A 14,479-nucleotide genomic window follows, 5' to 3' on the forward strand; every position below is an offset into this window, starting at 1 on the left:
ATAATGAATTAAAGATGATCCAAGACGAACAATTTTCTGAGACCAAATCAGAGTACATTGCATTATTAGTAGTAAGGCATCTGTGTGACTATTTGACCACGTGTTTTAGTCAGCTTTCAGTAAATGTACAGTACGCTTCTCTCCAACTTGTCGCCTGGCAACGTTGTTTGTGGGCAGTACCTATTCCAGTACACCACACGGCCTTGGCACCGCTTCCCTGGAGGCCCTGCCCCCTGCACCTGCTCATTGTACCGCACTGATCTACTTTTCTGTCTACTGGCGAAGGGGCGGGGATGCCACACCTGGACAAACACTCGAATGCACAGACCGAGGCACGGGTCACGGACCAGGAAGCGGGGAGTAAAGAAAGAAACGCAGAGATTATAAAGTGCAAGTGCCCGGAAGAAGGAGGAGGTAAGAACGGCCGACGAACAGGGGCCGCAGGGGAGAATGTGAGGGGGGTTTCGTAAAACGGGGGCGGGGGGCGTTGAGAGGGAGACAATATTAGGCCCAGTGGTAAGGGGGCTTCAATTGTCGGGAGAGGCATGAAGAGTTGCCGGGGGAGTTAAAGTGTACAGTTCGGGGACGGGTTGCAAGATTAAATTACGTAGCCGGCACAAGGATTACAGAAGGTTGACAGGGTCTCCCGCAGCAGCAAAACACAAATGAGGGGACGGGAGAGGGGCAATAAGCCCAGCGCGGGGCAAGAAGAGTCACGTTACCGCCAATAGTGGTGCGACGGAGTTCTCTTGAGCTTAAAGGCCCAGTTAGCAGAAGGGAGAGCAAAATGGTTCCTCGATTGATTATCCGGGGCCAGAAGGGAGGCAAAACGGGCCACAGTGTTCGGAGAAGAGTCCAATTCGGCATGGTTGTATGTGGCTGTGGAGGGCACAATTGGCAAGGGAAGCACCCCTTTCTAGTTTGAGCATGTGGCACATAAAACATAAACAAGGGACTAGGGGGGTGTTATGGGCCGCATGGTCAGGGTCTGGGGGTTCCTTTCAGCAGACACAAACATGCCTGAACTATATGGGCACAGGAAAAAAAGGGGACTTAGGCTCCACTTAAGAACCTAAGAGGGTCACATGTAAGAACAAGCAGCACGTCCACCATCAAGACAGCTTGTGGGGAAGTCGTTGTGTGTTTCTATGAGAGGATTTCTTTTCTGCCGACATCAAGAGAACAGCAGTTGCCAAGAACAAGAAATAGCGAGCATTCGTTTAAATTCCAATTCCCGATAATTGTATTCCACTATCACTGCCAACAAGTGTATCCCATAATCATCAACTTTTACTACATTTTTCAAGTGTGTTTTCAATTTATATTTTTATGTTTTGTCCGATGTTTATCGTTGATAAATATGTAATTCTTCCAATATGTGCAAAGCGACAAGTAAGAAATCGATGGGCTCTTCGAAATGGTGTTGTGTGTTTTGTTTTTCATAAAGCACACACTAGCCAGTTTTTATGTTGTCCAAAATTTGGTGACATAGGTCTGGTCTACCACACTTTGTCCCCTCTTCTCCCATTTGTGAGTGCAGAGCACAGGCAGGCATTAGTAATCCCCAATAGTCACCACCTCACTCGCTGGTACACTTCAGTGTTCTCAGCAGCGAACATGGACGGTCTGGCCTGCAGAGGAGCACAGCATTCCAAGACCCATTTTGCTTGAAGCAAAACAAACACAGCTTGTCACGGACTGGAATATAAGACCCGAATGACCTTCTGATCATTAAAACAGAATACATCACCAATTATCTCACCAAAAAAAGAATTAGTGAATGCATACACTTTTACATCTAATAAATACTCTTTATTTTTGTACAATAGTGCTAAAAAAAACGTTTGTACAATAGTTCCCCAAAAACTTTGCTTTAAAGCACATGCACATACAGATATGGGAATCGTCTACATACAGTTCGAAAACGACATTTGCCAAAGTGCTAATTTCATCACATATTAAAAATATGATTTAATCTATTTTTAAAAACTGTGATTCCTGTCAGATTGTTCTATCTACATTCTAATTGACCACATTCAAATGATATGTACATCTATAAGAATCTAATTGGGCCTGATTCACAGAGCGTTTTCCAATGGGATTGTACCATTATAAAAACGCTTCTGTGAATCAGGCCCATTGTGGTTATTTTTTTGGCTAATCCAATTCCCAATTAGATTGAAAATTGTCATTCATACCTGTGTGTCCTGTTTGGATTTAAATCTTTCATGCAGCTCCCATACTGATAAAGTAATAGTTGGCTACCAACGCTGCTCCTTGGCTCACCAATGCCTAGCTATGTCAACTGATTATGTTGCAAATACTGCTTCATGCCTCGCTTGTCACCTGTTTATGCTACTAATGCTGTTTCTTGCCTCACCAATACCTTAGACCTAGCTACGTTACCTGCTACTGCTGCCAATGTTACTACGCGCCACTCAGGTGCCCCTAACTCAGCTTTGACACCAGCCACTACCTCCAATATTCCTACTTGCCTTACAAGTGCCCTCACCCATCATACGTTGCCCACCAACACTGCCATCAATATCCCAGGACACTCAAGTGCCGTAAATACAACTATGACGCCTACCAACTCTAGGAGAATTCTAGCTCCCTACTCCACAAACCCCAATGACCCTCCCCACACCCATATAGCAATGATCTCGGTCTTGAAATGCTCAATAGTCAACACACGCTGCTTAACTGCCCACGTGCCAAACATCCATGACCTCCATGACCTCCTCACATCCCACAACCTAGATGCCCTGACCATCTCAGAATCATGGCTCCATGAGGCATGCGGCCTACCCTATCCTTAGCAATCCCACCAGGTTTCACGTATACTGAAAAGACTGATCCAATGCAAGAGGAGGAGGGGTTGCTCTATCAGCAAAAGATTCCCTTCCCATAAGATCGCTCAACACCTCCTTTGAGGAGAATGGAAACATCCTCTCACTCAAGATGAGCACCTCACCCACCAGCACCATTACCATTCACATCATATACCGCCCACCTGGCCCAATCTTCACCTTTGAGAAAACCTCCTCCACATAGGATACAGCATCAAAGCCTCATTCCAAGTTATCGTACTCGGCAAAATCACCTTAGGCCTCAATGATCCATCAGACCTCCAGGCCAGCTCACTGAAGGCCTTGCACTTCAGGCAAAATATCATTGATCCCACACATGACAAAGGCTGTTCGCTCGACTGAATTACAGGGCTCAACTGCCAGATTACTGTAGAATCCAAAAACCCTGTCCATGGTCCGACCACCACACCATTGCCTTTACCATCCATCACCCTAAGCCCTCAAAGGCGACCACCCCCACCCCGGCCTCCTCCCTAACACAAAGCTCACGCAAGCTCACTAAAGACCGCATCCTGCCGCTGTTGGACCTACCCAAACTAGAACACCACCACCTAAGAGACCCCCAACACAGCTATTTTAATATCAGCAGTTGACATTGCCGCTCTAACCCAACGAAAAGCTAAACCCATCAGACACCTGAACTCATGGTTCACCTCAAATCTTCAGGACCTTCGTAACAAAAACGACTAGCAGAAGTCAGATGGAAAAATAACCTTTCAATCCCTACTAACATAGAATTTAGTAAAGCTTCTAAAACCTACAAAAAGCCATTATCACTGCAAAATCCACGCCCTTCAACATGAGAATAGCCGATGCAAAATCAGATTCCAGAGAAATCTTCACTATTCTCAGAGAGCTCGAAACCTCCACCTCCCCGCCCCCTCCATCACCAAGGATAAAGCCTGGTGCTCCAACATCCAATCAGCCGTGCTCAACAAAATCGACACACTTCTCAAAAAAATCCAAGCCATACTAGCCCACCCTACAACCCCAGCCTCAGCCCACTGCCGCCTCCACTACCCCTACCTTCCCACAGTTTTGCTTTAAAACTGTCACAGAGCCTGAGGTCCTATCCATCCTAAAAAGCCCAAAACAATCCAAGTGCAAAGGTGATGTATGCCCAGCACCCATCATCAAGGACTGCTCCAAAGCCCTCGCACCACTCCTCACTACCTTCATCAATGCCTCCTTTGCCACAGGCATTGTGCCCTACAGCCTCAAGGAATCCTGGGTTCTCCCGCTGCTAGAAAAACCCTCCCTAGACCCAACAGATCCCAACAACTATAGACCAATCACCACTGTCCCATTCTTACTGAACATCATCGATAGGGGAGCACACCTGCAAATCCAGCACTACCTAGAAACAAACAACATCCTGGGAATGCGCCAGTCTGGATTCCGCCCAGGCCATGGAACCGACTCAGCGCTACTGGACTTAGTAAATCAGATGGATGAGTTCAGGGACATGGGGAAGCCTGCCATTCGCCTCCTCCTTCACCTATCAGCTGCATTCAACCCGGTCGACCAAAAAACCTTTGCCACCAACTCAGCCTTCCTTTCCTCCGAAGCCACAGCTTGGATTGCCTCCTTTCTAGAGGGGAGAGCCATGAGAATATTTGCTGACAATGCCAACGCCCCCCTAGCCCTAATTCCCTGCGGAGTCCGATAAGGTTCATGCATATCCCCCACACTGTACAATATCTTCACCAGACCCCTTTTTGACATTTTTTTATTTATGTATTTATTATTGCTTGTTAGGCGCTTATACAGGAAATACATTCTGTTTCAATGCACCCACAGGACAGCAGGGAAGGAACATGGGATAGTAGTACAATTCAGTACAAGAAACACAGAGGGGAAGGGACGGCCAAACCTACTATGCCTTGTGAGTATTCAGAACGTGCATTTGCAGGAAGGAAGAGGGCAGTGGGGTAGGTGCTGCAGTGTCTGAGCTCGAGGTGAGCCACAGATGAAATGCAAGGTATGGGAAGTGCTATGTGGCCAGGTGCCTCGTTGGGTGGAAAGTGTGAATCTCCAATGCAGAGAGTGTGCCAAGGCAAGTGCTGAGGAAGACAGATGCTGGGGAGATTGGGTGTGAATGGTCAGTGTCCAAGACACCAAGTCAGCAACTGTGCGAAGAGGAGGGAAGAAGGGAAGGAGGAGCAAAAGAGGAGAGTCTTGAAGTGCTTTCGGAACTTCAAGAAGGTCCTGCTCAAGACGCAGAGGAGGGGGTGGCTGTTCCAGAAAAGGTATCCATTTGAGGAAAGCGAGCAGCCTCCTGTTCGCTGTTTAGCGAAACGCTTTATACACAGAGAGTTAATGCCAGCAGAGCTTAGATGTCTAGAAGGAGAGTATTTGGTAAGAGAAAGTTGCAGATAGTGTGGTCCCGGGCCCCAGACAGCCATGTGGATGATGCAGAGGGATTTGAATTTGATCCTTGCAGCAACCGGGAGCCACTGGAGGCTTTTTAGGGCAGGAGAGATGCAGTCCATCTCTCGGTCCACCTCACGATCCATCTCTCGACTCCATCGGCATAGCCTACACCAACTATGCCGATAAGACACAGATCCTTCTCCCTCTCTCTGAAAATGATGTTGCTGACTCCAATACGCTTGACGCTGCGTACACAACCACCGAGGCATGGATGGCAACCAATCACCTATGCCTCAACGGGGACAAAACAGAGATCTTGGTGATAGGGCCTCCCGTAATGCTTAAGAAGCTCAACCCGAATACTCAGCATTTAAAAGAAATTGACAGCACCCAGATCCCTTTCCCCACCGCAGTGAAGACACTAGGTGTCCACCTCGACGCTACGCTCTCACTGACACGCCAAGTCAATGCCATTGCCTCCTCTGCCGCCTACACAACATTGCTAAATGCCTCCAGACCCTTTCTATCCCAGGACAACTGCCTAACCATTGTACGTGCAGTCATTGGCTCCAGGCTTGACTACTGCAATGCCCTATTTGCTGGAACCTCATCCCAAAACATATAAAAAATTAAAACCACCCAGAATAATGCCCTCTGAGCAGCACTCAACATCCCTAATTGGGATCACATCTCCCTGCCAGAAGAGCGGTACATTGGCTGCCCATACGCGAACGGATCATTTTCAAAACCCTGTCCATCACCCACAAGTGTGTATCTAACACCACACCACCCTACCTAGTCCAGAAAATCACAAAAGTGCACTTATCAAGGCAAACCAGGAGCCCTTATATACATCGACTCTGTCTAGCCAAAGTCAGACGGACCAAAGCTGGAGGAGCTAGTTTCCCCTCCATCACTGCCAAACAGTGGAACTCACTTCCAACCTCCCTAAGAGCGGAACTCTCATAATGGGTATTCCGGCGAGCCCTCAAAACATGGTTGTTTGCCTAGGTCTGACCCCACTGTAATTTATCGTTTTGTTGTTTATCTGCTTCCACTAACATGTAACTCTCTATGCTGCAAGTAACAGGTTGTAACAGGGCCTAGATGCCTACGGGTTGCTGCGCGCTTTATAAATGTAATAATAAATAAACCATTAATCCAAACTATATCTCTTTTGTTGGTACTATCTATTTATCTCTGTTATTGGTATATGCCACAAATAGAATGCCTACATGTCACTCTGCGTCTCAGCCCCAACTGCGTTCGCAGCGAAAAGCTGGCACCAGTGATTTGTAATTGTATATAACATTCCCCTACATGTGGATTTTAAACACCATTTTTGTAGGAAAAAAAGCTACTCGTTAAAAAGCTTGATCTTCCAAGCACTTCATGAACTGTCACTATCTCGATTTTATCATGTTCGCCACTAGATATCAAGCATCATTGTTACAACATTACATCATTCAGCAAGGAGTGATCTACTGCATGAACTGTTTGGTGATTTTAGAGCTTTTTAGACTGTTAAAACTTGAATATATCGGTTAATTCGCTAAAGTAATAACATATTGTAACTTCCCGGCTGTCAAATTAAAGGTAAAGATGACAGTCCACTGAACAAAGTGTTTAGAAAATTATGCCCCACCAGAGACATAGCAGTGCAATGACTGTTGGGACCACTACAATTTTGCACCAAGTAGTCTGTTATATATAGGGCCATCTTTTTATGGCAGTATTAAAAAACGAATAATGGGTTGGCCACCAGGGGGCGCACGGATGAGGAACATCTCCGTGTGAGCTCCAGACCCACGGGCCCCAAAAGTGAGTTGAGCCCCCACTTTTGACCCCCCCATGCATAACAACAGCTGACCAAGCAGTGCAAATTGGCCCCCCATCCACTGGGTGAAATTCTGTGGTAAAACAGACAAGCCTTCCCAGAGAAAAGAACGTCTTTCTGTGCCTCCCCCTCCCCGCGACGTATGCAGAGATGGAAATCAAGCCGCGGCCAAACGGGACCCGAGGCACCCAGCCCCTGGTCACAAGCCCTCGCGGATGGAACGGGCCGCGTTGCAGCTCCACCAGCAGTCGCCGCATCACCATCTGTCCCGCAACCCCGGTCGGACAGGTGGACAGTCTACGCAGGAGGCCGTGTGACAACAGGCCCCTGCCCCCCGCTATATAATGAAGAACAATGAGGAGGGTGAGTAGGCCCCTCCCTGGAACACGCGGAGGTGCGCTGCCCAGCTCTGGGCCCCGTCGCTCTCCGGGACGCTCCCGACCCGAGGCCCGGGTGCAGGAACAGACACTCGAGTCGTGGGGGGAGAATGCCTCCCACCCCCCACCCTAAGTGAGGACCCGACTGGAGGCGCTGTGGATAGCAGCACGCGGGCTAGCGTGGGCCCCCAGCCACACGTGTCGCTCCCCACAACACAGTGGGACACACGGGGCCCCGGGGTGTGGCACCCACGCTCCGGGCCCTGTCTTTGCCCCGGAGCCTGAAAGTCCAGAAAGGCCCCAACGGACACAGCTCCCAAAGATTCGAAGGGGAGAATCCAACACCCTTCTTGAGGCTCTTGCCCCACAACAACCCCCTGTACCCTGCACAACGCCGGCCTGGGCCCTTGAGAAGAGCCCATAAGACTTTATGTGCTACCAAACGGCCCCCAACCCTAAGAGGCCTAAGGATCATTTAGTGCCACATTCCCCTACTACTCATAGGGGAACAGAACATCACCCAGTGATGCCTATGCATCAGGCACCTCCTACAAAGGAGCTGCTCCCCCCAGGCACCGCCATAAGAGCACCAGCAGTCATCTAACACTCTCCGGAGGGCAGCAGAACGCTCTGAGTCAAGAAATCCTCCCCACCTGTCACGTGAAGCTTTTTGCCCCAGGAGCACTCCATAGCAACGCCAGACCTCGCCCACCCAGCCAAAACACCATAAGTGGCAGCCTTGAACCTAATACACACAACCAATGGACTACCCACATAATCCCTGCAAAGTATACCACCAACGGCCACGGCGTCGTACCCGCAGCGAAGGCAGTGCAGAGGGTTGGGCCCCCACACACGGGGCGTGTGCCCTCCTCTGAACAAACTTCAGTGTTTGACCCTCTCTGAACCGGATAGGCGGACAAGCGATGAAGAGAAACAGAGCATCCTAGTGTCCCCCCCTGAAATTTAAACCGAGCTAAAGCCCCCAACTAAGAGATCTGTCACACGCAATCCCACCAGTGTCTACGCACAGGACCACTTGAACACTGGAGCACCTTTGAAATCACATTGGGCCCGTCAACAGATGCCAAGTCAAATGGATGGTAGGGCCCCTCGACCCAGGGCGAGTGCCTCCTCCCACCCCGCAGCTGCTATAAGCACATCACGAAGCAGAGAAACATCGCCACCACCCAGCAGAGCGCACCGGACGCAAAGCGCGCCGCCAAAGATTCCCCCTGCATGCGATAAAGTGACAGTTCACACTACAAATTCCTCACCAAGCACTAGGAGATCTCCCCGACGTGTCAACAAGAGACGTTAAGTCCCCCCAGGTCCCCTCCTGACACTGCAAGCATAAAACCACGCAGCACTGAGAACCACGCCCCACCCTCACAGGATCTTGGCAAATAGAGCCGCCTCCCGTAACCACCCGGACCACGGTCTGACCAGACGACAATAGATGCCACCCAGAAAGGCCCGATACAGGTCCCCGATCTACGGGGGGCCCAGCGCAACAGCCCAGATCATACTTCAAAACATCATACAATACGGTAGTGCAGAGGGTAAGGCCCCTGGTCACAAGCCCTCGCGGATGGCCTCTTCGCACACAATTGCTACATGAACATTAAAAGCAAGTTGGCCAGATATGCATATACTCCGATCTCAGGATACGTAACATAGAGAAGAGAGAGGATGAAATGTGCCTTAAGATGGACGATTTAGAAAATAGAGAAAGAAGGAACAACCTACGGTTCTTCGGGATACCGGAACGCAAGGGGGAAACAGACGAAGACCTAAAAAAAACAATACATGATATCATTAAAATCCTGGCAGCAGATGAGGACATTGACAAGCCTAAAACCGAGAGAATACATAGAGCAGGTGGCCCACCAGGCGGCCCAAGGTCAGTCCTCGCCAGATTCCACTGATATCAGGACAGAGAGAGGATACTTACAAAGGCCAGGACCGGGGGCTCCCTCTCCCTTGGGGGGGCTCAGATCACCGTCTTCCAGGATCTATCCTTGCTCACCCTGGCCATGAGACATCTCTGTAGTCCACTAACGAAATAGCTCAAAGAGCAAGGCACAAGATACAGGTGGGGATACATCTTCTCCCTCATGTTTGAGCATGGAAGCAGAAAGATACAGCTGCGCTCCGAAGAAGAGATTTGAGATTGTATCGCAGATCTTCTCGGAACAGGCCCAAAAGAAGGAGCCCGAGAGGAGCCTGAGCAGCAGGTCGAGATGGGAGCTTCAGGGTCCGAGGAGGAAAAGAGTCAAGGGATCAAGGAAGTATAGACGGCCCAACGACACACCAGAAGTAACAAATGATAACGTTCACCAATGTTCCAAACCTCCGCGATGGCTACCAGGATATTATTGCATAGATATTTACCAACATTCCGGCGCCCAGCATGCCCCTGCTACGGGGCCTAACCCACACTGGGGCCACCGCCTGGAGGGCAGGGAGGAGCAGTCGGTGGACGATGAACCGGGAAACCGCATGTATCACTACATTTTCCACTTAAAAGTTATTGTTGTATATTAAAGTGTTTGGGGGCAGGGGGGGAGGAGGCTCAAAATGTTATAATGATAATAGCTGTGGTAGGGGTCGTGAGGTAACGCCCCTCACTGGTGGTCCGATAGTGGACCGGCTGTACACACTTAGTCCAACTCGGACGCCACCGAGCCAAGATGCAGACCCTCATGGAAAAGGGGAAGGATGAAGAAACCGAACTGAGGGCAAGGGGTATCATGTTCAATACCTCGAGGGGGATGGAAGGGGGAGGGCGGCATAAAGCACCACAGCCCCAGCTAGTTAGGGGCATCTATCAGGCTACTTCCACTGCGGCAGCATCTAGCGACGGGCGACGGGACCCGACGAGCAAACCAAGAAGACACACAACTGATCAACAGATATGACAGATCAAGTGACTCAACTCCCCCACCAAAAGGTCGCTAGTGTCCAGAGAGTTCAAGAGGGCGAAGCTTGATATACTTTTCCTACAGGAAACCCAATACAGCAAGGGAGAGGAGAGGAAAGTCCTATATGCCAAAGCACGCTCCGAATACTGGGGCTCAGGCCCACTCAAGAAACCCGTAGTCGGCATCTTGGTCAGCAAAGCGATCCGGTTCGAAATCCTAAAAACCTGGGCTGACGTAAGCGGCAGAACGCTCGTATTGGTCGGCAAAATACAAGGCACCACCATCACACTTGCATCGATATATGCACCCAATACCGGACAGTCCAGGTTCCTACAACAAACAGTTCCTAAAGTCATGACTGAAGCAGAAGGCGAAGTGATCTTGGGAGGTGACCTTAATACGTGGATGGATCCAGAACGGGACAGACAAGCCAGCAATCCACTCGCAACCCACCACCCGGATCCAGACGCTCACAGGTTGCGGACATGATGGACGCGTACAACCTCAAAGACGCATGGCGACACATGAACCCGAGGCAAACAGGTTTCACATTCTACTTTGTACCGCAAGCCACGTTCACCATAATTGATTATATATATCTCACCTCAGAACTCACCGAGGCGATGTCCGAATCCAGTATATCTCCTGTAACATGGTCGGATCACGACATGGTCACGGCCACCATCAATCGGATGGCTCTCCCCCAGAGAAGCTCTAAATGGCGATGCATCGAGACACTCTTAAAGGACCCGATTTTCCGGGATCAACTCTGGCAGGACATCAACCAGTATTTTGAGCAAAACAACACAGGTGAAACTCCCGTAAATACAGTATGGGAGGCAGGTAAAGCCACTTGGAGAGGAATACTCATTAAACAGGGGGATGCAAAGAAAAGAGAATGGCAACTCAGAGAAAACAGGCTCCGAAACGAATTTACCCAACTGGATCTCATTACCCAATCTTCCGGCCCCGACAGAACCCAAAAAATTGAGGAAGCAAACGACAAGAGGGAGGAACTGCAGCGATTAGAAACAGATAGCATCGTGCGCAAACTCCATTGTCTAAAGCAAAAACAATATGAAAAAGGGGATAAAGAGGGTGCCCTACTTGCCGCAAGCCTTTGAGGACAACGCAGAGAGCGATGGGTCCCAACGATACAGAGTGAAGAAGTATCCCACGGAAACCGTCCTCCCAATATCCCAGAAGTCTTCGCCAACTTCTACGAGAAACTATAAACTTCAGACGCCGCCCCACACTCAAAGGCAATCACAGAATACATGAACAAGGTATCCCTACCGGGCCTCCCCCCGGACATAGCACAAGCCATTGACGCCCCCATCACAGGAGAGGAAATTGAAGAGGCGATTAAAAGGCTCCCAGCAGGGCAAGCCCCCGGAAACGATGGCTACACAGCAGGGTTCTACAAGACCTTTAAGGACGTTCTCCTCCCATTCATGGTCGAGCTCTTCAATAACATCCTCCAATCCGGCGTTGCTCCCGAATCCTTCTCAGAGGCGCTTATAACGGTTATACCCAAGGAAGGCAAGGATCCCAAACAGTGCGCACCCTACCGCCCAATTTCCCTCCTAAATATTGACGCCAAAATGTATACAAGAGTTCTCACCGCGCGGCTCGAGTCACACATGCCCGCTATAATCCACAATGACCAAGTGGGCTTCATCCTCGGCAGACAGGGAGCGGACTCTACCCGGAAGACCCTTCACCTCATACACGAGGCCAAGAAAATTCCGAACACACCTGCATTATTCTCAATGGATGCTGAGAAGGCGTTCGACAGAGTTGAATGGCACTTCCTGGAAGCCACACTAAAGAAAATAGGCCTGGGCCATACTCTCCGACGAGGAATTAAGGCTGTTCACACAGCGCCACGAGCATTCGTTGTAGTGAACTCCCAGTACTCCCGCTGGTTCCCCCTCAGTAGAGGGACAAGACAAGGTTGTCCCCTCTCTGCAATACTTTTTGCGCTATCACTGGAACCGCTTGCGCAAACGCTTCGAACAAATGACGGCATAGAGGGGATGCGACTGAATGGCAGAGAATATAAGCTGGCTTTGTACGCAGACGACATCCAGCCCCATTTGCAGAATCCGATGACATTGATCCCCCAAGCGATCCGTCTTCTAGAAGAATATGGCACAGTGTCAGGCTTCAAAATGAACAAACAGAGTAAGCGGGCACCACCTGGTAAATTCACTTCAAGTCGAGTAATTCATATATAAGAGATCTCTGCTTCGTAATAAATCAAAAAGTTTTCCAGGAGCTGGCTGTGATGAGTCTGGAGACACCCTGACTCAAAAAAACATTTGAGGACGGAGATTAGATTGCAAACACAGTCACACAGCCGCTCTCCATTGTACCCAAAACGGGTTATGAAATGAATTGTTGAAATGTTCAAAATTATTAGAACCTAATATATAAATGGAACATGGCAAATTGATATTTTATCAAAGACAATTCTTTCCAAGCAAGGTCACTAATTGATTCTTAGTGAGGAAGCAGCTAGCACATCTCTTGTTTAAACAGACTTATTGCGCCAATGCATTTTGGAGAATGTTCTCCTTCGTCGGGGCAGGTCTATGTTATTGCAAACATATACAATGTACATCAGTGAAAACAATCAATGTAATGAAATAGAAATAAACATAGTAACATACCAAACGTGGGTAGATTCAGGCGAGGATTGGAATACCGAAGGACAAGAGAACAGAAGAGAAGTAAAAATCAAGGACAGTTTTCCTGTTGGTCAGTGTCTAATAAAATAAGAATGCCTTTTACCAGAAGAGTGTCAAGCCCGTAGGTAAAGAATCAGTACGAATGCCGTACGTGAAGTCACAAAGTGCGTTCGGGAGAACGCCAGATTAACACAGGGCAGGAACGCGTGTCACGTTCTGTGAATAGATATGGAGTGTGAATCAATAAACCGTTCCAGCGCTGAGTGCTGGATTCTCAAAAGTAAAAAAGAGCTGCGTAATGCATACCTGTCGTGTCTGTGCTGCTTGCAGAGCTGCGTCCGACGCCAAGTCGATCAATCGCAACGCTGTGTAGCGCCGTTGCCATGGTAGCAGTGCTGTTAAAGCCTTATGCCTGTATCACGTCAATGTTTGGCGCGTTACGGTGCAACGGGGACTGATCACTGCAAATGCAGTAATTCAGAGTCCGATTGCAAAGGAAAATAATTACCAAGTACTGTAGATGGATCATGAAAATAAAATGAGTAATCCTGGAACTGGAAAAAAACATGAACATAAAAGAAATACTCAACTGGCTAATGCGAGCCGGTCAGAGTCAATCACGAAAGGAAACTAAATGTAAGGTAGAGTCTCAATGTTAGGTAGGTGCAACAGTAATCGAGAGATATCCGAATCGCGGGAGGTGGCATCACATGGTGTCACCTTGGGTCCCAGACAGAATGTCCGGGATCTGCGACCTAGGTACCTTTACTTAACTCATATGGCAACAATACTTGATTACACGAGAAACCGTCATAGTAATGTAACAAGAAGTGAAAGAGACAACATAAAAACATACAAGAGGGGTCAATATATGCGTAAATGAGAGAAAACCAAAGCACATCAAAAGATACATATACATTCAAATATAACAGTGATAATCTCCTCATTGAGACCGTTTGGGACCAAACTCCCAAGCCTGTCGATCCAAAATGTTTCTCTCCTGTTGAGCCGCAGGCCCAGATCTTCATGTGGGTTGACTTTGGTCAGTACTTCAAGGATCAAAAACCTGATTTGTGTCAAGTTATGCTGTTTTTCAATCCAGTGACGAGACACTGCTGAATTCGGATTTGCATTCCGGATGCAGGATCGGTGCTCATTCCAGCGAATTTTTGCTGCTCTAGTGGACTGGCTTACATAATATTTTCCACATGGGCACTTTATGCCATAAATAATGTTTATGCTGGTGCAAGTACCAAAGGTTCGGAGAAAAATCTTTTGGCCTGTACGTGGATGGTATACAGTGTTCCCCTTGATTACCATATTACAATTACTACAATGAAGGCAGGGGAATGTTCCGGTTCGTTGTGTGATCAGTTCTTTCAAAGCGGGTCTTGTACGAACCAGT

At 48.6% G+C, this 14,479-nt stretch overlaps 1 protein-coding gene across 2 annotated transcripts in view; it reads left to right on the top strand.

The window, feature by feature from the left end:
• Positions 1-223: 223 nt before the first annotated feature.
• SMIM22 (small integral membrane protein 22) overlaps positions 224-14,479 on the top strand; it is a 166,432-nt gene continuing 152,176 nt past the window's right edge. The window contains exon 1 of one of the 2 annotated variants that reach the window (XM_069646030.1): positions 224-414. In XM_069646030.1, the coding sequence (XP_069502131.1) occupies positions 294-414 (121 nt within the window). In that variant the 5' untranslated portion in view covers positions 224-293. The remainder of the gene's footprint in view (positions 415-14,479) is intronic. The other variant, XM_069646029.1, reaches the window with a different exon arrangement.

This window comes from Ambystoma mexicanum, chromosome 2p, assembly GCF_040938575.1.
Source record: "Ambystoma mexicanum isolate Mex_15411 chromosome 2p, UKY_AmexF1_1, whole genome shotgun sequence".
NCBI classification, from domain to species: Eukaryota; Metazoa; Chordata; class Amphibia; order Caudata; family Ambystomatidae; genus Ambystoma; species Ambystoma mexicanum.